The 19,843-nt window shown below is 34.9% G+C and overlaps 6 protein-coding genes across 12 annotated transcripts in view; 4 read left to right on the forward strand and 2 right to left on the reverse strand.

The window, feature by feature from the left end:
- The window catches only part of LOC113505767 (sterile alpha and TIR motif-containing protein 1), a 52,974-nt gene extending 48,281 nt beyond the window's left edge, over positions 1-4,693 (forward strand). For all 6 annotated transcript variants that reach the window (XM_026888579.1, XM_026888587.1, XM_026888595.1 and 3 more), the window contains 7 exons: positions 238-486; positions 765-2,086; positions 2,176-2,411; positions 2,556-2,845; positions 2,950-3,116; positions 3,229-3,423; positions 3,592-4,693. In XM_026888579.1, coding sequence (XP_026744380.1) covers positions 238-486; positions 765-2,086; positions 2,176-2,411; positions 2,556-2,845; positions 2,950-3,116; positions 3,229-3,388 — 2,424 coding nt within the window. In that variant the 3' untranslated portion in view covers positions 3,389-3,423; positions 3,592-4,693. The remainder of the gene's footprint in view (positions 1-237; positions 487-764; positions 2,087-2,175; positions 2,412-2,555; positions 2,846-2,949; positions 3,117-3,228; positions 3,424-3,591) is intronic.
- Positions 4,694-6,562: 1,869 nt separating this feature from the next.
- Positions 6,563-7,478, forward strand: LOC113505818 (peptidyl-prolyl cis-trans isomerase H). The gene is made up of 3 exons (XM_026888656.1): positions 6,563-6,817; positions 6,901-7,077; positions 7,164-7,478. Exons 1-3 carry the CDS (start codon positions 6,734-6,736, stop codon positions 7,455-7,457), a joined length of 555 nt encoding a protein of 184 aa, XP_026744457.1. The 5' UTR covers positions 6,563-6,733; the 3' UTR covers positions 7,458-7,478.
- Positions 7,469-9,109, reverse strand: LOC113505808 (coenzyme Q-binding protein COQ10 homolog B, mitochondrial). Its single transcript, XM_026888644.1, has 3 exons — positions 8,856-9,109; positions 8,593-8,727; positions 7,469-8,113 (listed from the first exon to the last, which is right to left on the reverse strand). The coding sequence occupies exons 1-3, from the start codon at positions 8,918-8,920 to the stop codon at positions 7,651-7,653; spliced, it is 663 nt and encodes a 220-aa protein (XP_026744445.1). The 5' UTR covers positions 8,921-9,109; the 3' UTR covers positions 7,469-7,650.
- A 1,081-nt stretch (positions 9,110-10,190) lies between these two features.
- Positions 10,191-14,394, forward strand: LOC113505801 (25S rRNA (cytosine-C(5))-methyltransferase nop2). The gene is made up of 6 exons (XM_026888632.1): positions 10,191-10,453; positions 10,864-11,055; positions 11,264-11,487; positions 11,798-13,168; positions 13,250-13,428; positions 13,661-14,394. The coding sequence occupies exons 1-6, from the start codon at positions 10,354-10,356 to the stop codon at positions 14,352-14,354; spliced, it is 2,760 nt and encodes a 919-aa protein (XP_026744433.1). The 5' UTR covers positions 10,191-10,353; the 3' UTR covers positions 14,355-14,394.
- A 1,362-nt stretch (positions 14,395-15,756) lies between these two features.
- Positions 15,757-18,899, reverse strand: LOC113505845. Its single transcript, XM_026888684.1, has one exon. The coding sequence runs from the start codon at positions 17,727-17,729 to the stop codon at positions 15,873-15,875; it is 1,857 nt and encodes a 618-aa protein (XP_026744485.1). The 5' UTR covers positions 17,730-18,899; the 3' UTR covers positions 15,757-15,872.
- An 89-nt stretch (positions 18,900-18,988) lies between these two features.
- Positions 18,989-19,843, forward strand: part of LOC113505853 (cytochrome b561) — a 72,806-nt gene continuing 71,951 nt past the window's right edge. For both annotated transcript variants that reach the window (XM_026888703.1, XM_026888697.1), the window contains exon 1: positions 18,989-19,053. The gene's annotated coding sequence lies outside the window, so the exon portion shown is untranslated. The remainder of the gene's footprint in view (positions 19,054-19,843) is intronic.

Genomic DNA, 19,843 nt, shown 5'->3' on the forward strand with positions numbered 1-19,843 from the left:
CTTCAAAGCGTCGTTTAAGACCAAAACTCCGTATCGCTATTGGTGTAACTATCAAATATTTACTTAGTGAATAATATAGTGTATAAATTCCTTAGTGACGTCAGCTATAATAACATTGTTACTTTACTAGAAACCAAATCTATACCCTATTTAAAACAAAATTACGCAAAACGGAATTTTAAGTGACTATTGTGTATAATTACGTCATGAAATAACGTGTGACATGTGATTTTCTAGGAGCAACGTTCGTTGAAAGCCGGTGAACTAACAGCACAAGAGGCAAATAACATGTCAGCTACAAGTTCAAGACTACAGACAGAAGCCTTCAGCGCCGAGAAGATGTCTATGGCTTCTGCTCAAGCTCGTCAGACAGTTACCTCCAGCGGAATGTTTAGTCACAAGGAGCACTCCAGTGTTGCTCACTCCAATATGACGATCTCCAGTAAAAACCTATCAACCAAATCCACTCTTCACACCAGCTCCCAAGTAAGTACGGTGTTTTTAAATATTATGTATGTAATATTTTCCTATTATTTTGTAAAGCTGCAAGTAAACCGACCATGTACCGAAATTGTAAATGATTCATTTGTTACATAATATTGAAGTGTGGGTGAGTCCTATTTACAAATATGTACCTAATAACAACAAGATAATCATAATGTACTTCACATGTAGTATTTATAAGTTTTGATCATATTGGTATCAAGACTAAATATTTTAGTAAAAGCTACATAATATTTATTTTATGATCTGTTTTGTTTTAGATGAGTCAATTATTAAATGGAACAATAAAGCCAGGTGACGAAGATCTTACAAATTTAACGTTCGAAGATTTGGACAAGCTTAACAGCAATTCAAATCAAAAAGATGTAGAAATGGCCATACAAAAATATTCATCAAGAATGAATGCATTTATTACGTCGATAAAAAATAATCAAATAGAAATGAAAAATGCATCAGTTCATTTCAAGAAACTGAATGACATGTTACGAAGAGCATGGGCGGTGCCAACGTACGGCCATGAACTCGGGTATTCTCTGTGTAACACACTAAGAGAATCTGGTGGGCTTGACATACTAATGGCCAATTGTTTAGAGTATAATAACCCGGAATTACAGTTCTCTTCAGCAAAACTGCTTGAACAATGTCTCACAACTGAAAACAGAGCTCATGTTGTAGAAAACGGTCTTGAAAAAGTAGTCAATGTCGCCTGTTCTTGTTCAAAACATGCTAATTCAGTTGATCATTCAAGAACAGGTACCGGAATACTGGAACACCTATTCAAACACAGTGAAAGCACATGCGGTGACGTCATTAAATTGGGAGGTTTAGACGCAGTCTTGTTTGAATGCAGGAAAAATGATGTGGAAACACTAAGGCACTGCGCAACTGCACTTGCTAATTTATCCTTGTATGGTGGAGCTGAAAACCAAGAAGCGATGATTAAAAGGAAAGTACCGATGTGGCTCTTCCCATTAGCTTTTCACAACGATGACAACATCAAGTACTATGCCTGTTTAGCCATTGCAGTTTTAGTTGCTAACAAAGAAATAGAGGCGGCAGTTCTTAAATCAGGCACATTGAATTTAGTAGAACCATTCGTAACCTCGCACAATCCGTCAGAATTTGCCAAATCAAATCTTGCACACGCCCATGGTCAGAGTAAAAACTGGTTAAAAAGATTAGTGCCAGTATTAAGTTCCAAAAGAGAAGAAGCGAGAAATTTAGCAGCTTTCCACTTTTGCATGGAGGCTGGAATAAAGAAGCAACAAGGAAACACGGAAATATTTCGAGAAATTGGAGCTATTGAATCATTGAAAAAAGTAGCTAGCTGTCCGAATGCAGTCGCTTCTAAATATGCAGCACAAGCCTTACGGCTAGTTGGCGAGGAAGTGCCTCATAAGTTATCTCAACAAGTTCCTTTATGGTCTATTGAAGACGTAAGAGAGTGGGTAAAGCAAATAGGTTTCTCAGAATATGCCACAAACTTTTATGAAAGTAAAGTTGATGGAGATTTGTTACTACAGATAACTGAAGAAAATCTTAAGGAGGACATTGGTCTGCAAAATGGAATCAGACGGAAAAGGTAATTAAACAAATAAACACACACTTAACTTTTAAATAATTAGTGCTTTAAAACGAACATGTATTCTAACGAGCTTTTTTATGATTCAGATTCACGAGAGAACTTCAACAACTCAAGAAAATGGCTGACTACACTTCAAGAGACACAAGTAGTCTTAATGATTTTCTGCAAGGCATCGGTCCCGAATACACTATTTATACATATTCCATGTTAAACGCTGGCGTTGACAAGGAATCTATTCGGGGACTAAGTGATGAACAACTGGAAAACGAATGTCGCATTGTCAATAGTATACATAGATTAAGAATTTTGAATGCAATTAAAGGTAAAGAACTTGACTGTATATTTAAAAATAGAACTTGCAAATCTTAGCAGACCCTTGAAGTGTTGGAAATGTTAATTACTATGAATTAAGTTATGATTACACATGTATATTTTAAATAACAAAAATATTATTTTTTCTTTTCAGAATACGAAAACAGTTTACCAAGCAAAGGCGAAGAAAACATGGAGAAAAATTTGGATGTTTTCGTTAGCTACCGAAGATCTAACGGTTCGCAGTTGGCAAGTTTGCTCAAAGTCCATCTTCAACTCCGAGGATTTACAGTGTTCATAGACGTTGAGCGACTGGAAGCTGGCAAGTTTGACAACAATCTGCTGCAGAGCATAAGGCAGGCGAAACACTTCTTGCTCGTTCTTACCCCAAATGCACTCGACAGGTGTAAAACAGACAGCGATAGAAAAGACTGGGTTCACAGGGTAAGTTGAATTCATATTTATAATTAAACGTGAAACATCATTATCTAACAGTTAAAATAATTTAGTAGTATAATTTACTCATACTGTTGTTTTTTTTTTTACAGGAGACAGTAGCAGCCTTACAGTCACAGTGCAATATTGTACCAATTATCGATAACTTCGAATGGCCTAAAGCTGAAGAGCTTCCAGAGGACATGAGAGCAGTTTGTCATTTCAATGGAGTCCGGTGGATTCATGATTACCAAGATGCATGTGTTGATAAATTAGAAAGGTGATTACAATTATTCTACAAGTAAAACATATTGATTAAAGACTGTGACTAATCACCTCATAAAGCTAGGCTAGTTTTATGTTTATTCTGACTAAGCGCAATTCCTTTTCAGTTTCCTCCGAGGAAAGTCAAATATCGCCAATCGCCTTGACGGTCCACTGAGAGGCCGCGGTGACACGCAAACACCTGGAACCGCCACTATCGGACGAGGACCACCGAACTACCAACGCATGGCTTCCTGCGAAAGCCGAGGGAGCGATAAAGCAGATTGACTAGAAGCGCCCATACACAAACTGCCGCCTGTTAGGTAAGTTATTGTAACCCACTGGTGGTACAAAGTTTCCTCACTAAACTTTCTATCCCGCTACCCAGAACCAGCCTTAACAGTATGCGTTCACTTCATACCGCCACCGTTCTCGAAAACGGCAATATGAAATTAAGCAACTTTTTTAATTTATGTTTATTGTACTTTCAGACCACGAAGAAGCCGCCAATCCTCCTTGGATAAAGCTTTATCAGCCACCTCACAAAGCTGCGAACAATTACCCACTAGTTATAATACTTCTAAGAAAGCATCTCCAGAAAAATCGCTATGTAGTCTACCAGAGAGGTTATCTGAAAGTAGTGATAACCTAGATGGGAATGAAGTGGAAAAAACTTCGCGTAGATGCCGTAGCTGCGAAGGCATATTAGAAGCCGACGAACAAATGCACACGCAACTATCTCTGCCCACGCCTTTAGACGCTGCTACACAGACGAAAAGAAAAAGGAACTTCATGGATAGATGCGTCAACAAAGTGAGACTGTGCTGATTCAAAATGGTGAAGTGGTTGGTTATTAGAATAGACAAACCGACAAGCTGCAGAGTGTATGATTAGTGACTGCCTTATTGGACTACAATGACATATTTATGTGCATCTAATTTTAAAGTACAAACATGTGCACAATGTGTATATATTTTGTGTATGGCTATAATTTAAAGTTTCAATGTGTGGGAACACATAACTATTGGTTATCGAATAGATCGTAATCTCAATGAGTGCTTGTGAAATATTATTTTACTGCTGTTACATGAGAATGAATTACTACCCTGCCGTGTTTTAAGAGCATCGCACGAGGTGGTGATATGAGTAATTTAATGGGACAATTTGCTATTGTATTAGTAAGGCAAATTGCTTGAATTCCTCTGACTCTGGTAATATTTTATCATCTCTCTACTCCTTCACTCTCTATAGATATTACAATGAATTTATGTATAAATTTAGTATCTTGCCAATGAAGTATTTGTAAAAAGCGAAATAATACGAAATTATAATTCACTTGATGTGATAGTTTAGATCTTTTGTAATGTATAAAATATTTGAAATGTTGCTAGCACCTAATTTATTTCTGCATTAAAATTATTTTCGAAATGGTAATAATATAGTTATTTTACCCTGTACAAAATTTATTAGATGTAGTTTTTTTTATTTTACGAGTTAACCATAATATATAAATCATTGTACTCTGTCAAACCTTGTATTTATGTACCTACTAGCTTAGCTCTAACCACGAAATAAATGGCATTATGAAAATTCTGCATGTGTTTACATTATTTTACCAAATGGATGACTTCAATGATAAAATATTCTTTTTAGTAAACAAAACCCTTTTCTCCTATAATCAAATTATATTCCTTCTGGACTTCTATTCTCCTTCAACTGGTGTATATTCTTGTCTAAAAACTCACATTAAACAGTAATGATAAAGATAACCAAATCAAATATACCACTGAAACATATAATGGTTATATGCTGAATGTCTATTTTTAAGCAATGGAGTGTACTAAATAAATTGACATAAAATCTTTTTGAATTCAGTATTCTTTGCTTTTAGACTTAAACAGGTGGTTCAAATTTTATTGATATCCTACTTATAACATACAAGTAATATAAAACTCTCATGTAAGTGAGTGTGTTACTTTTTCAAATCTCTAGACCAAACATATGGACACCCTTGAAAAGGAATATTATATCACCATATTGTATTTAATAAAAAAAAAAACATTGTTCTCATGAGATTTTCTATGGATAAAATCACTGGGTTCAACATAAATTAAAAAAAAAACATTTAAAAAGCTTACATAGAACTGTATATATGCTAGCGTAACCTCTTTCTTTAGAAGTCATTTAAAAATGTACAAATAGACAACAGGAATAAGATAATATGGATTAAAGTGATAAATTCTTTTTATGAATATAATAAAACAAGGCTATTGCATAAATATTTTTTTATTTACATAAGATAAACATCAATAATATAGTATGTGATTCTTACTCGTTAACTCCTAAATGGAATATTATGAATAATATATATCCTATTTTGAAGAATATAACAAAAATATTAAATAGGTCTAATCTCAATAAATTAATAAGGTACAATTTGGGAACTGACTTAATTCATACTTTCGGCAACAAAAATCTACAAATACAGTCAGCTTTGCAAAGAATGTAACCGAAATATAACAACTAATTATTTGAACATTTTGTATGAACAATTTCAGACTTCATGGTGATTTTATTACTTTAATGGAAAATGAGCATTCATCACATCCAATGATTACTTCAGGCATTGTCTGTTCACTGGTTTCTAACACATAAGTCCCACCACATCGACAAGGATAGCTGAAAATATCACTACACTCCAACTTCATCTCTGATATAGATATAGTATCATAAAGTAAACATTCACTGTTCTCCTGACAACTAAGCACAGCATCGTATTGTTTCCTACTTAATGGATTCTTTAAAACAGACCACGCTTTTTGAATTTTAAGAAAGTTGGAGTCATTTTCACTTTTCACTTTGTCTGGATGTGAGGATAATATCAAACGTTTGTAATTCTTTTTTAATTCATCACTCGTAGCTGTCCTTTCACACTCCAATACTTCGTAATAATCAACGAAAGACTGTTGCTCCTCCATAGCAATTTATTGCCGATTTCAGTAGTAAAACAAAAAAGAGTACCTTACTAAATTGCTAGTCTTGATTATCTTGCCACACAGCACCAAACTTTTACTTAGGCTGGCATCGTAGCGTATCTCTTACATATGATATATGAGATATGAAATTTAAAAACAACTATAATTCTCACAATAACCGCATTTTCATCACAACATCACGTTTTTTTTTATACAAGCAATTTCAAAGTTTGACATTACGGAAGTTTCGTGTGTGCTTTGAGCACTAGCCTTTTGTTTAAATAAATAAATATTAAATAAATAGATAATTATTTTGTTATGGCTATATAATTTTTGATACTTTTAAAATCATAAAAAGGAATAACCATCTGTGGTTTTACCCTAGATAATATATGAAAATAACTAAAAATAACAAAAAGGATAAGAATGCGTTTTATTTTATCATTGCCTTGTCTGTTATTTCTGTTTGGTATTATCTATGTTTCTGTTAGTAGCCTGGTTGTTTACATGTATCGTTTTAGGTTATAAACATAATTGCTAACTTCACTTTGATTTTAAATAATTAAAAAAGCACAATAGGGAAATATTTGAGCAAATGTTTTGTGCCGATTACTTGTTTGAAATACTTGAATAATTCTGTGCGTATTAAATATCGAAAATGCCGACTTGGAATCAGATTCAGTCTCAACTTCGGAACCCCAACAATCCCGTTGTTTTTTTCGATATAACCGTGGGGACTACAGTAAGCATTGCATAGTGTTCTTAGTAATAGTGAATCCTCTATTTTCGTCATTTCTTCATTTGCATATTCTTCAAACTTTACAGGAAATAGGCCGTATGATTTTCGAACTGTTTGCCGATGTCGTACCCAAAACTAGTGAAAACTTCAGAGAATTTTGTACCGGCGAATATAGAAGAGACGGGGTACCCCTTGGTTATAAGGGAGCGACATTTCATAGGGTAATTAAGGATTTTATGATCCAAGGAGGTGATTTTGTGAATGTAAGTACCTATTTATAACACTGCTGAATAATTAAAAATTGTAATGTTTTTAAGGACAAGTTTATTTATACTTGATAAATTTTCAGGGGGATGGTACAGGTGTTATGAGTATTTATGGTGGCAGCACATTTGCTGATGAAAATTTTGCATTGAAACATGATTCCCCAGGCCTGCTGTCTATGGCTAATAGTGGAAAAGACACAAATGGGTGCCAATTTTTTATTACTTGTGCTAAGTGCAACTTTCTAGATAATAAGCATGTTGTATTTGGAAGAGTTATTGACGGACTACTAGTTATGAGAAAAATAGAAAATGTGCCAACAGGACCTAATAACAAACCAAAAATACCTGTAACTATATCACAATGTGGACAAATGTAAATTAAACACCATTTAAAATACTTAATAGTTTATTTATTTACCAATAAATTTGAAATGGTAACAATTGTGAAGCTCAGCTTCTACAAAAACAAATTTTAATTTAATCACAGTAATCAAAACAAGACATCACAATAAATACATTTACACTTTCACATTTTTATTAAATTTAACTATTGTCTAGACATACTTGGTGTCAACTCTTAATTGGCTGATTGAGCAGTAAATTTCTAGGTTGCATTGTAGCTGGGCCATAACGTCTTCCTACTTCAGCAATGAAAGCTGATTCCATTTGCCTGGCCACTTGGTCAAAAAACAGATTTGACAAATGTGAATGGAATGCAGACTTGAATTCAAAAGTAATTTGAAAGTCAATGACACAAGACTGCAGTTCTCTTTTGAGCCCTGGACTGAACCGCCAGAGAGTCAGCATGTGATGGAATAGCTTGCCATCCATGCACTCAGCTTTGACCAAGTGCGGTTTGACTAGAGTGACATTTGAAGTATATGATTCGTTAATTGGTGGAAAACCAATGATTAAATCTGCTTTGAGATTGTTTGGACTTCTTTTGAATACTATAGACTTCTTACACCATGGAAGGAATTTGTGATAGTTATCAACATCTGATACAACTTCAAACATTTGATCCATTGTATGTCTGAAACAAAATAAAATACATTAATAAAAATAAAAAGAATCTTAGTCCTTCCTGACTTGGTAAGATGCCTTAACTCCAAGATGTAGGACAGGGCCAGTATTGTCACTATATTATTTAAAAAAAAAGTGGCATTATAAAGTTATTAGAAAGAAAAAAACCATGAAAATATTTTATACATAGCCAAAATATACACCATATCTATTAACTAACTCATCATGAGAGCAAGATAATCACATTATGCAAATTATGTCAAATTATTGAACTGACAATAATTGAGTGAAGGAATTATGCAAATATGTTTGAAATGGACACAAATAGGGCATGGCAATGAAATAATTATAGGAACAAATCTTAAAATCATATTTTTAGAAGTATTTAGGTACTGAAATTATTGATCTGACCCTGGTACCTATGTTAATGCAAAAATAGACTATTATAAACACAATATTAAAGTAAGGTTATAAGCATGTTAGACTTACCCAACCAGCTGTCTCCCGCGATATTCCCTGGTTCGAGAAAATTTGGGAAGACCTATGAAAGTTCTTTTCCGAAAGTCAGTGCCATGACAATGACATCCAACGTCGTTTTGTCTATTTACGTAATGACCCTGAAAACTACAGGAAGAGTTTAGCGTTGATGATAAATCTAGCCTCGTAAGAAAGCATGTTTCATAATATTATGAAACTTAAATTCAACAGTTGACCTGTTGTTTTTACATTTTGTATTTATCAATACAACTTACTTGAAGAAAACAGGATTCGTAAAAAGAATTTTACGAGTTAAACAGCGACTCTGTGCTAAAACCATTGTAAATAATATTCTTTTTCGAGTGCGGTTATGACTAGTCCCAATAAACCATATTTACAAGAATTCCATGATGTATGTGTAATGTTTTCCCCTTTCTCAGTTTCACCAATAAGTATCACAGTCCACAGCTGTCACTTGTAAAATGATGAAATTTTAGCAAAATCCAACATCTGTCAAAGTCAAGGTTTGTCGTCGTCGAGCGAACCTTTGTCAATAGAGACGTAGATTTAAATTAACTAAACTGTTGTGGGATTATTTTATCATTAAGGTGTGGTTTCATACAGCCGCTCGAGCGACGAGCGACTCCATGAAGCTACACCTTTAAGCAGCGACAAATCGGATCACGTGACCTTATTTTAAATTTTCCGCGTCTCGAAAAAGTGACAAAATATGGTCGGTGGAAAACTAGCGACAAAGCTGAAAATGTTGAAAATGCTCGTCGAGCTTTGTCCCTGGGAAAAGATCATAGATAATGAATACACAATAGAATAGAGCAATTAAAAGAAAAACGATCGAGAGTGAGCTGCGAGACGAGTCGATATAAAAGTGGTGCTGCAAAGGTTTTCATATTAATTCCCGTAAATAATGTCATCGAAAAATAAAACACCATTATATCGTTATTTTTATGCAATGCTATTTCTTTCGTTTGTATCACTACCACGAGTTACAAATGTGGTAAAAAAATCAGCAACGCAAAGCCGCGTCCTGACCAGATTTATCGCTGCAAACGAATGACGAGCGACTTTCAGAGTCGCGGGAAATTTAAAATGGGGTCACGTGATCATAATATTTGTTGCTGGAAACGAGCGACGAGCGACTCCATGAGGTCGCACCGTTAACCTCATTCGTACCCTGGGACAGTGCGACAAGTGAATGTTTGATTCCACTATTTACAGGAATTTATTTTTTAAACGCTCACGCTCCATCTTATGTCCCCTAATTTTAGGGAGAGACATTAAATTTTACTAAGGGAACAATGAATTTTGATGATGATATCTGGTACATTTTAACACCAAAAGTTTTAACTTAGTATTTATTTTGTTTTAAAATGTATTCCCGTCAAAGTGTTCTTGCACTTGCAAGACAGAGTTCGGGATATGAATCATTAGCTCTCAGTAAATCAAATGCTCCTATTATAATTATACTCTGGTTATGTACATTAATTTCTAAATACCCTAGGAAAATGTACTCCATCGGAAGTCTGTTCAGATATGATCTTTTTTTTTAGTAATCAGTATACATCCCTTCTCGACCAAATGCTGTCAAATGTCAACTGTCAACCTTTACAGTAGTTGTAGTGAGACGGGCACATGTGGTTAAATTTATAAAATAAAGCGTGCTACATGTGGTAATTTTCAAAGGAGTATTGTAAAGTAATTCTTGTAATCTTGTCGTACGTATTAAGACTGAAAAGTTACGAAAAGTAGTTCACTATGGGACGAAAAGCAAAGTTTGATGAAACCAAGAAAGTTAAAAAAGGACCCGGTAGAAAAGCGCGCAAGCAACCGGACCCAGTATTCAAAAAGGAGCTACGTAAGTAACCTGTAACATCATTAATTACAAAACTATTATTTTGATTTCTAATACCTTTATACGCAGTGCAGTGTGCACAATTAGTACATTATAGTACATACATTTAGTAATTTTATTATATATTTTGTGAGGTTATGTTGTTATTTAAAAGTTTTAAATTTCCTCATTAGGCATGCAAGTGTAACTCAACTGTAACATAATTTAGAGCTTTTATTGTTTTCCAGATTTAGTTTTCACTATAATTTAAATACTGTGTCAATTATGCGGGTAAACATTTTAAAATCAATTGCATTTGCTCTCATCTCGTGAAATTTCTGCTAAATATAATGAATGTAACCATGACTTAAGTATGTTGTGATTTGTGTAGAAACAATGAAGTCTGTGCAATAATCATACCCATAACTTTACAGTCATAGACGAGACTACCACAGAGAAAAAGCTTACACATAGGCAGAAACAGAGGGCAGCAAAGAGGTCGAAAAAGAAGGCAGAAATAGTAGAGAAGAGAAAAGCATTGAAACAGGCAAAGAAAAATGTTGCTAAGCAAACTGAAGTTGTTCTTGATAATGATGAAAATGATTCCGATGAAGAAATTGCTAAAGGTATAATAAGCTATTATTTTATTGTTTCCATAATTTATTATATTTTTAATATAGTTATTGCTCATTGCCTAATTATTACTTGCCCGTTTACCCGTCTCCATGCATAATGAATCCATACACATTGAAGGCTTCTCAAAATACTATATCTTGAAAAGAGACCATCTATTCTATAATTTTAAATAAATTATGTGACTGAACTTTTCCACAGGTTTTACAGATGAAAACAAAGAATGGCTGAAACCAAAGCAGAAAGTTTCTAAGAAGCAAAAAAAGCCAGTAGCAGCTGACAGTGACAGTGAAGAAGGAGACGATGATGTTGATGATGATGGATCAGAAGTATCGGAACAATCAGAAGCTGAAGAAGAATCGGATGTTGAAGAAAATGTTAAGAATAAGGCTGGAAAGAAAAAAGCAGGTGGAGAAAAATACAAGGTAAGCATTAGCGGTTTTATACCACTAGCTGTAACCCATAACTTAATTTCACATGATGTAAGCTAATAAAAGCAGTTATTTCTCCCTGGTTTATATAACATAATTCATTGCTGCTCTGCTCCTATTAATCATACAGTGATGTTATATGTATAGCTTCTGTTAATTAATTACTGCCTTCAATGAAGCAGACTCGGCATTCATAATATTATGATTCCTATAATAGATGATCTGAAGTTGACCAACTCCTATAAAGAATATGTTGCTAATATACTGTTTTCATAATTGAATACCAACTTTTCTATAATTTCAGGTAGGAACTCTTGATGACTTATTTAAAGATTCTGACGTTGAAAATGGTGATGCCACATCAGAGGATGAAAATGAAAGTAGTAATAAATTGGAATATGATTCCGATTCTGATGATGAAGAGAAAGGCAGTGATGATGATGATGATGACGATGATGACATGCTGCCAATAGAAAAGGCAAACATTAAATTAAAGAAAAAGCAGAAAGAAGATAAGAAGCTATCTGAGGAAGAAATGCAACTTAATATTGCTAAACAAGATGTTTTTGCATTCCCAAGTGAGCATGAATTACAGAATCCAACTAGCCTCCAAGATGTTCTTCAAAGGATTAAAGATGTTATCCATGTCCTTGGTAACTTCAGTAACTTAAAAGAGGAAGGCAGATCACGTTGTGAATATACAGACTTACTTCTACAAGATTTATGTACATATTATAGTTATAATGAATTCCTAATGGAGATACTCATGCAGATATTCCCTGTGCAAGAGTTGATTGAATTTCTAGAAGCCAGTGAAGTCGCGCGTCCAGTGACAATTAGGACAAACAGTCTTAAAACTAGACGGCGAGAATTGGCTCAGGCTCTGATCAATAGGGGAGTGAACCTAGATCCTGTTGGTAAATGGAGTAAAGTAGGTCTAGTTGTTTACAGCTCAACAGTGCCAATTGGTGCAACACCTGAATATTTAGCCGGCCATTATATCTTGCAAGGTGCTTCCAGTTTCTTACCTGTAATGGCTTTAGCACCACAAGAGAATGAGAGGATCTTAGACATGTGTGCTGCACCTGGTGGTAAAGCATCTCATATTGCAGCAATAATGAAGAATACTGGTGTTTTATTCGCTAATGACGCCAATAAAGAAAGAACGAAGGCAATTGTTGGTAATTTTCATAGACTTGGAGTAGCTAATTCTGTCCTTTGCAACCATGATGGAAGAGAGTTCCCTAACGTGATGAAAGGGTTCGACAGGGTGCTATTAGACGCTCCATGCACAGGTACAGGAGTTATTGCTAAGGACCCCAGCGTGAAAACTACGAAAGATCAAAAAGATATTCAGAGATGTTTCAATATACAGCGGCAGCTCCTTCTAGCAGCCATCGACTGTTGTAGTGCGAAGTCTAGTACAGGTGGCTACATTGTGTACTCAACCTGTTCCATTCTTCCTGAGGAAAATGAATGGGTAGTAAACTACGCATTAAAACGTAGAAACGTCAAGTTAGTACCTACAGGACTTGATTTTGGTACGGAAGGTTTTGTCAAATATAGGCATCATAGATTCCACCCTTCCCTGAAACATACTAGAAGGTTCTATCCTCATACCCACAACATGGATGGATTCTTTGTTGCAAAACTTAAAAAGTTCTCCAATGTTATTGTAAGTATAGAAAACATTTCATTACCTTAATGTTACCATAGTTATATTTGAACACATGTCTGATGTGATGTTGTTTTTAAGCCGGAGCCATTTAAAGATGAAGATGATGAGGACATTGAGGCGAAACAAAATGGTGATGATCAAACAGAAGAAGAAACGCCTAAAACGGAAGATACTAAACAAGCACCTGTTAAAAGATCAGCTCCAACAGATGCTAGTCAGCCACAGAAAAAGAAAAACAAAATTGATGCTCAGACAAGGTAAGAAAATATTCCTTTCTTCTTAACTTGAAGTTACTTAACATTTTCAAGCTTAAATTCTTAATTTTCTTTTGTCATCGCCATTGTATGTCGGCTCTTGGGCGTTCCACTCGTTTCAATTTCTTTTTATCCACATTATTGTTACTTTTTCATAACTTCTATGCTTATTATTAATTACTATGTTAATGAAACTCAAATTATGTGGAATGATGATTAAATTGTATTATTTTAGCCCTTCCAATGCTGCACAAGACGTCAAAACAATTGAATCTACGGAAAAGAAAGGAAACAATAAAAAGAAGAATAAAAACCAGAAGAAGAATAAGAAAAATAAACAAAATATGGATAACTCGACTGAAGTAAAGGTTAATAATGCAGATAATAAAAGCAGTAGTGGAAAAACAGAAACAGCTAACAAACCTCAAAATGAAAATGTTAACAAAAAGAATAAGAAAAATAAACAAAATATGGCTAGCTCGACTGAAGTAAAGGTTAATAATGCAGATAATCATAGCAGTGGTGGAAAAACAGAAACAGCTAACAAACCCAAAACTGAAAATATTAATAAAAAGAATAAGAAAAATAAGGGCAAACAAAATGCAGTTAATGGATCACCAAGTCTAAAAAACGAGAGCGCCTCTGTAACACCTACTCAAAATAAAACCGAGGTCGTGCAAAACAATCAAAGTCCAAACAAAAAGAAAAACAAAAAGAAGAAAGGGAAAAATCAAAGCCCAAACCCTCAAAGTCAGCCTATAAACAAAAATGAAAATAAAATTACTGAAAAAGTCGAAGTAGCAGCTGCTACAAAACTCAAAGAAAAATTGAACAAGAAGAAGAAACAGATTGGACAAATAAACCCCAACAAAGACAAGAAACCCGCGAAAGGGCAACCTGGGAAGAATTTTAAGAAGAATAAGGCATAAAATAATGTTGTTTTAATAATAAAGTTTATGTTTTACATAATACTTCTGTTTATTTTAAATCTTGCTAGCAAAATATTTCACGGAATAGTTAGCCTTCTCTAGAAGATACTGTTGCTACTGATAAGGCATTTTATTGGTTCCACATGAACATAATTATGAAATATGAAGTAATTTGACTTATAACCATCTGGCAAATATACAGACTAGAAAGAATACTATTAGGAATAGGAATGCCGACACCTTTTATTATGATATGTATAGGACGTAACAGGTCCCACATAGGCATTGGGCACATACAAGACTAAATCTCAAACGAGGTCTACGAATAAAATGATAACCAAGTGCTTGCCTCGAGACAGGTTTCTATAGCAATAATCCTGGAAAATAAACAAATTACCTAAAAAAATGTCGCTGATCCTCGATTGCTTTTTATTGGCTAGGTACTTGTTCTTGCGGCAGTGAGAATACATCATCTGCGAATAATTCAACTGCCTAGCTATCACGCTTTAAGAGATACAGCTTGATGATAAAGAGACAGAAGAGCTGTAGTGATAGTGTTCAGTTTTTACTTGTTGGGTACGAGACCTAAAAGAGAAAAGATAAAATGGAAGGCGCTCTGAGTCTAGACGAAGTTAGGTGGAAATATGAATAGTTCTCGAAGGAACTTCTCTTCTCCACGATATACGAAAGCTATAATACTGATTCCCATTTTCATGGAGTTCTTTTTTGTTAATCCACAAATCAAGTCAGACGGAACTGTAATGAGGTATCAACTATGTCTATGTGCGAAGGGCAGAAACAACTGTATTTAACTGTTTTTCCGAGGGTGTAAACACTACCGCTTGTGACCACCAGCCTCAGAACTCAGGAGCTTGCGTAACAAAAAAACAGGCAATTGTTTTACGACATGGGATTCTACCCTACCCATGTTCCTTCTTTAGCTCGTCGTGTACAGGGGCCACTAAATCGATCAAAGATCAAAGAAAACAACAAATAGCTTTCTTATCGCTAACCCAAAAGGCTCAAAGTGGGTGTACAAATGAAAAAAAATATTTATGTAAGCGAAATTTATTTAAGTAGATAGAAATGATAATTTATAATAAATTATAGATTTGATAAGGGTATTTATCTAAAATTAATAATATATTAGTTTTTTGAAAAGGTATTAATAATATTTGATGATTAAAATTACAAGAGACACGCAAAGAAAGCTACAAAATCTTAAAAAGCTAATAAATTAAAATCTGTAGGTATATCTACGATAGTATGTACATAAGGTTACAGGTACCTTGCTTGACCACAAAACCAGCTAAGAATATCAAATAATCAATTCGAATCAATATCAGTCAACAAATAATAAAAAATTACAACAATAAAATTTTCAGTTCATTAAAATTAAGCACGTAAAAGAAGTAAATAAGTTTTCATGATTTTTATCAATAATAATATTAAGTTTAGAGTAGATTTTGTAGTGATCAAAGATTAATGATTTTAAAAATTAGAAAGTAAAAAATCCATTTAAAATTCAATTTCATCTTCCGTTTTATGTTCATACTCTAAGAAATTGGAGTCTACAACTGTAGCGCTTTCATCTTCTGTGTCAGAATGTTCGGGCGTGGTATGTTTAGGAGCCTGACTTTGAATGTATTGTTGAATCTGCAATCTTTCTTGTTCTTGAATCAGGCGGTCTTGACGATCTTTAATATTATAATGATACTTCTCTAACCTTTCAGATAAATATATAACAGGATCATTTGGTTGGTGTAAAACTACAGCTGCTATACATTCCTTTAAAGCTGAGCCAACTTCCGCTTGCAGATATTTATTTTCTTCAGTTGTAATAGGTTCTATAGGGCATGGCTTATAACAAAATGTATCACTATGAATTTTGACGAGATTACCTAACCCATCATGTTCATACTCTTCCGTCGACTTTTCTTCGCAATAAATGTGGCGACCTTTTTCGTCAATACGATATCGACCTAACCAATCGTAGTAGTATTCAGTTCCGTCGACTTTTTCTAGCACTTTTACTAAGTAGCCGCTTTTATTGAGTATATACTCACTTGCACCTTCATGATCCTTATACACTCGTTCTCTAGTATCATTAATATAATACCTACCGCAGGAGTCGTAGAAATAAACATGTCTATCATCATCTCTAACTGGTACTAATTCATTATGTTCATCTAATTGGTATTTGACTTCATCGTCTGCTTTGGTATATATCTTTCGTCCATATCTATCAACAGTGAAACATCCTTTTTCGTCAGAAAATATCTCTTTAAGATCAACAACACTCAATATTGAGATAATAGATTCGTGGTCATGTTCTAAAATAGCACTACTCCAAAGCTGTATGAGCTGTTCTACGAGTCGACAGCGATCATGATGTGGCAGTAAATGGTTAAAGATATGCACGTCTCGAGCCTCTGATAAACTTAGTGCCGATGCGGAAGATGGTAGAGCTTTAAGACGTTTAACTGATGACCTTATATTTTCGAGAGACAGTAATCGTTCTTCTAAATACAATGCTTTGTGCCTTAATGCCATTACTGCAGAGGAATTTTGATCCTCTAAGCGTTCGATACGTTCTTCCAGAGATTGAATTTTCTCGATGACTTTTGAAATTTCTAGATCGTTCAATGAACTAATTCGTATTGTTGAGGTCAACATTTTACCCTTTTTATTAATAAGTTCAGCTACTCTTTGGGCTTCTGGAGTAGGATCAGCAGCTACTTCCTCGATAACTTGTTTTAATGTTTTTGTGAGGTCAGTTGGTGCAACCGGGACTTTCAGATTAAGAACTTTACAGAACGTTATCGCTAGGTTATCGTTTTGCCTGTCCAACCATATCAGAAGTTCCTCTATTTCATCTTGAATTTTGACGTGATATTCTGTTTGATCAGCCTGTGAACGAATGTATTTCTTTTTTTCCGACAAAGCACTGCACACTATATCCTTCATTTCGTCCACAATCTTAATATCTAATGTCAACATATTGTACTCCTCTTCAGCCACGATTGTTTTAAGATCTTCGATATATTTCTGCAAGAGTTTATATCTCTTGGTCGCGCACTGTTTGGTAAAATCGATTGCATTAAGAACAACGTCCCGTGGAGTTTCTTTGATCCGTTTTTTGAACTTTTCAATTTCCTGGACAGCTTCTAACCATTGATGATGAAATGAGTTAACGATTGCCGATACTTTATCGGGCGGTGCTTTTACTAGTAAGGCCTCACGAATATCTGTAAGAGCTGTATAAATTGTTTCGCCATAATCTTTTTGAGTAAAAAAAATAACTGGGTTCTCAAAGGAATTTCGAATTTCTCTAACAATACTAAATAAAAACAGTATCCCTTCCCGCTTGTTCATGATTACGATTATATGTTAAGAAATAGTATACTGTACTTATTATGTACTCTGAACAAATAAAGATATTTGATTTGATTTGTTTTAAGTGTAAAGTTATGAAAGATACGTCAATAACTTTGTCAGTTGAATACGTCTGCCTAATTTTTATATTTTTTTTGGTAATGGAATATTTGATTTTGAAGAAAGGAGGTTTGCAGATAAAAGAGTTCTAATTCAAATCTATCACCTACTACTAGGTACTCGAAGGCGACGGTAACCCATTACTAAAGGTCCATTGCCTGTCCGTTCGCCTGTCCGTTGGCCTGACATGAGACTGTATTCTCAGTCTAGCTATCATGATCTACCACAGCTGAAATCTTCACGAATGATATGTCGGGTTAGGTTATCCAGGGTTGTTGTCGGGAAGTTTTTGAACAACTTGATTTTTAATTCATTTAATGACGATTGCCATTCACAGTTTAAAAATTAAGTCCCTTGGTCCAATGTTAGTGTTTTAAAATGTTACCAATTTATTACGTAAAATCATGGTCTTAGAATAACCGGGTTTCGGAGAAAGATCTAGTTTAAGGTATGCTCAGGACGATTATAATATTAGATTGGGTTAACTTTTATTGTACGGAATAATGTGAAATATAAGCAAATGTTACTCTTATGCGTACGGGGACGACTGTCTTATATAATTATAATATATCGTACGATCCGTCATACTGAATCAGTTTTAGTAGGTAAACAAAACCATATTGTGTAACAAATTGTGTGTACTCTACTTACAAAGCCTGCATAAATTATAAATTTAAAGCGTCTATTTACCTGTTCAATGCAATACCGAAATTGTGTTAAGCTTATAAATAGTATCAGTTATAGAGATAAGAACTTATACTTCTAAATGCAAATGAGACCTCGACTATGAATCTTGAAATCTTATTTATGAATATTCTGCGTTAGTTGATTCGTCGAGATTCCAGGTCATTTACCTTGTATTTCACTAAAAAGAGTAAGGCGAATGTTGAAATAAAAATATGTTATTACAGCTTGTAAAGAGAATGTAAACTTATTAATATGAATTCAGAATTGCATGATTCAGTGGTGGAAAAGGAATGTTGGTCGGTTTGAGGATAAATCAAAAGGGCTGGGAGCTTTTCCGTCGGCGGCCGGGGCGGCGACCGTTGCTACGGCGGCGTAGCTCAGCTCCTTAATGAAAAGCGAGGCCCGCGCAGCCCCGCGCCCCCGCTCGGAGGCTGCCGCCAGTAGCCCGCGGACCGCGCTCTCGACGACACACGCGCACACTCACGCTCCCGCCACCAATCTCCAGCTATCCATCACTGTACGTCGATACCAGTAATACATTTCAATTATAAAGTGATCGTTACTATTGCATGTTTAATATCAGTGCTTGTTTCATACATGAATTTGTGTTACGGACGAGTTGACCGGAACCTGAGCGGCAGGAAGCGAGTAGGGTGGGACGCTTTGTTCGCGGCGTACTACGCCCGTGGAGGCTGGAGCGCGCAGCATCCGCCCGCGAGCCATGTTGCTATCTCTCCCGCCGCCGCTCGCCGCCGCCCGCCCCGGTGCAACCGAAACCTGCCGAGCTAATTCACGATTTGTACTTGTAAATCGGGAACCGGAAAACTCAATGAACAATTTTATTGCTTTATTAGATAATGTCGGGCTATTATGAAGCAACTGTTTTGATACAGAGTACTAGTAATACAATCCGCTCATATAATTTAGTGTATTCATGTATTCGACAATCGTGACTAAAATCGAATTATGAATTGATTTTATTATTTCAATAAACATTACATACGAATAGTTTTGTATGACGCATACATACTTATTGATAAAGAAAATATTAATTAACTGGTTTAACTTGCATGCGAGGATAATGGTGCAGGTGAACCGATTTAACGGCTGCCTCTCAGACCGCACACAATATGATTAAATAAAATAATCGATAATCTTTGCATTCAGGGTATACTAAATGTGTACGGTAAAGTATTTCGTTTACCGTTTTTTAGAGTAAAATAATCTCGTATTTTTAAATCAATTTTATTCAGTATTACCTTAAAAGGTAGGTATATTCAAAGGGTAAAATCGGAACTCTACTACCG

The sequence above is a fragment of the Trichoplusia ni genome, chromosome 2, assembly GCF_003590095.1.
Source record: "Trichoplusia ni isolate ovarian cell line Hi5 chromosome 2, tn1, whole genome shotgun sequence".
NCBI classification, from domain to species: Eukaryota; Metazoa; Arthropoda; class Insecta; order Lepidoptera; family Noctuidae; genus Trichoplusia; species Trichoplusia ni.

What these genes read in the sequence shown, in the direction of transcription:
- LOC113505818 (XM_026888656.1), top strand. Translation starts at nt 6,734, where the DNA reads ATGCCGACTTGGAATCAGATTCAGTCTCAACTTCGGAACCCCAACAAT. An exon ending in ATATAACCGTGGGGACTACA is followed by an intron (nt 6,818 to 6,900) that starts GTAAGCATTGCA and finishes CAAACTTTACAG; the next exon opens with GAAATAGGCCGTATGATTTT. An exon ending in AAGGAGGTGATTTTGTGAAT is followed by an intron (nt 7,078 to 7,163) that starts GTAAGTACCTAT and finishes ATAAATTTTCAG; the next exon opens with GGGGATGGTACAGGTGTTAT.
- LOC113505808 (XM_026888644.1), bottom strand. Translation starts at nt 8,920, where the DNA reads ATGGTTTTAGCACAGAGTCGCTGTTTAACTCGTAAAATTCTTTTTACG. An exon ending in ACGAATCCTGTTTTCTTCAA is followed by an intron (nt 8,728 to 8,855) that starts GTAAGTTGTATT and finishes CTCTTCCTGTAG; the next exon opens with TTTTCAGGGTCATTACGTAA. An exon ending in CGCGGGAGACAGCTGGTTGG is followed by an intron (nt 8,114 to 8,592) that starts GTAAGTCTAACA and finishes ATTTTGTTTCAG; the next exon opens with ACATACAATGGATCAAATGT.
- LOC113505801 (XM_026888632.1), top strand. Translation starts at nt 10,354, where the DNA reads ATGGGACGAAAAGCAAAGTTTGATGAAACCAAGAAAGTTAAAAAAGGA. An exon ending in CGATGAAGAAATTGCTAAAG is followed by an intron (nt 11,056 to 11,263) that starts GTATAATAAGCT and finishes ACTTTTCCACAG; the next exon opens with GTTTTACAGATGAAAACAAA. An exon ending in AAAATTGATGCTCAGACAAG is followed by an intron (nt 13,429 to 13,660) that starts GTAAGAAAATAT and finishes GTATTATTTTAG; the next exon opens with CCCTTCCAATGCTGCACAAG.
- LOC113505845 (XM_026888684.1), bottom strand. Translation starts at nt 17,729, where the DNA reads ATGAACAAGCGGGAAGGGATACTGTTTTTATTTAGTATTGTTAGAGAA.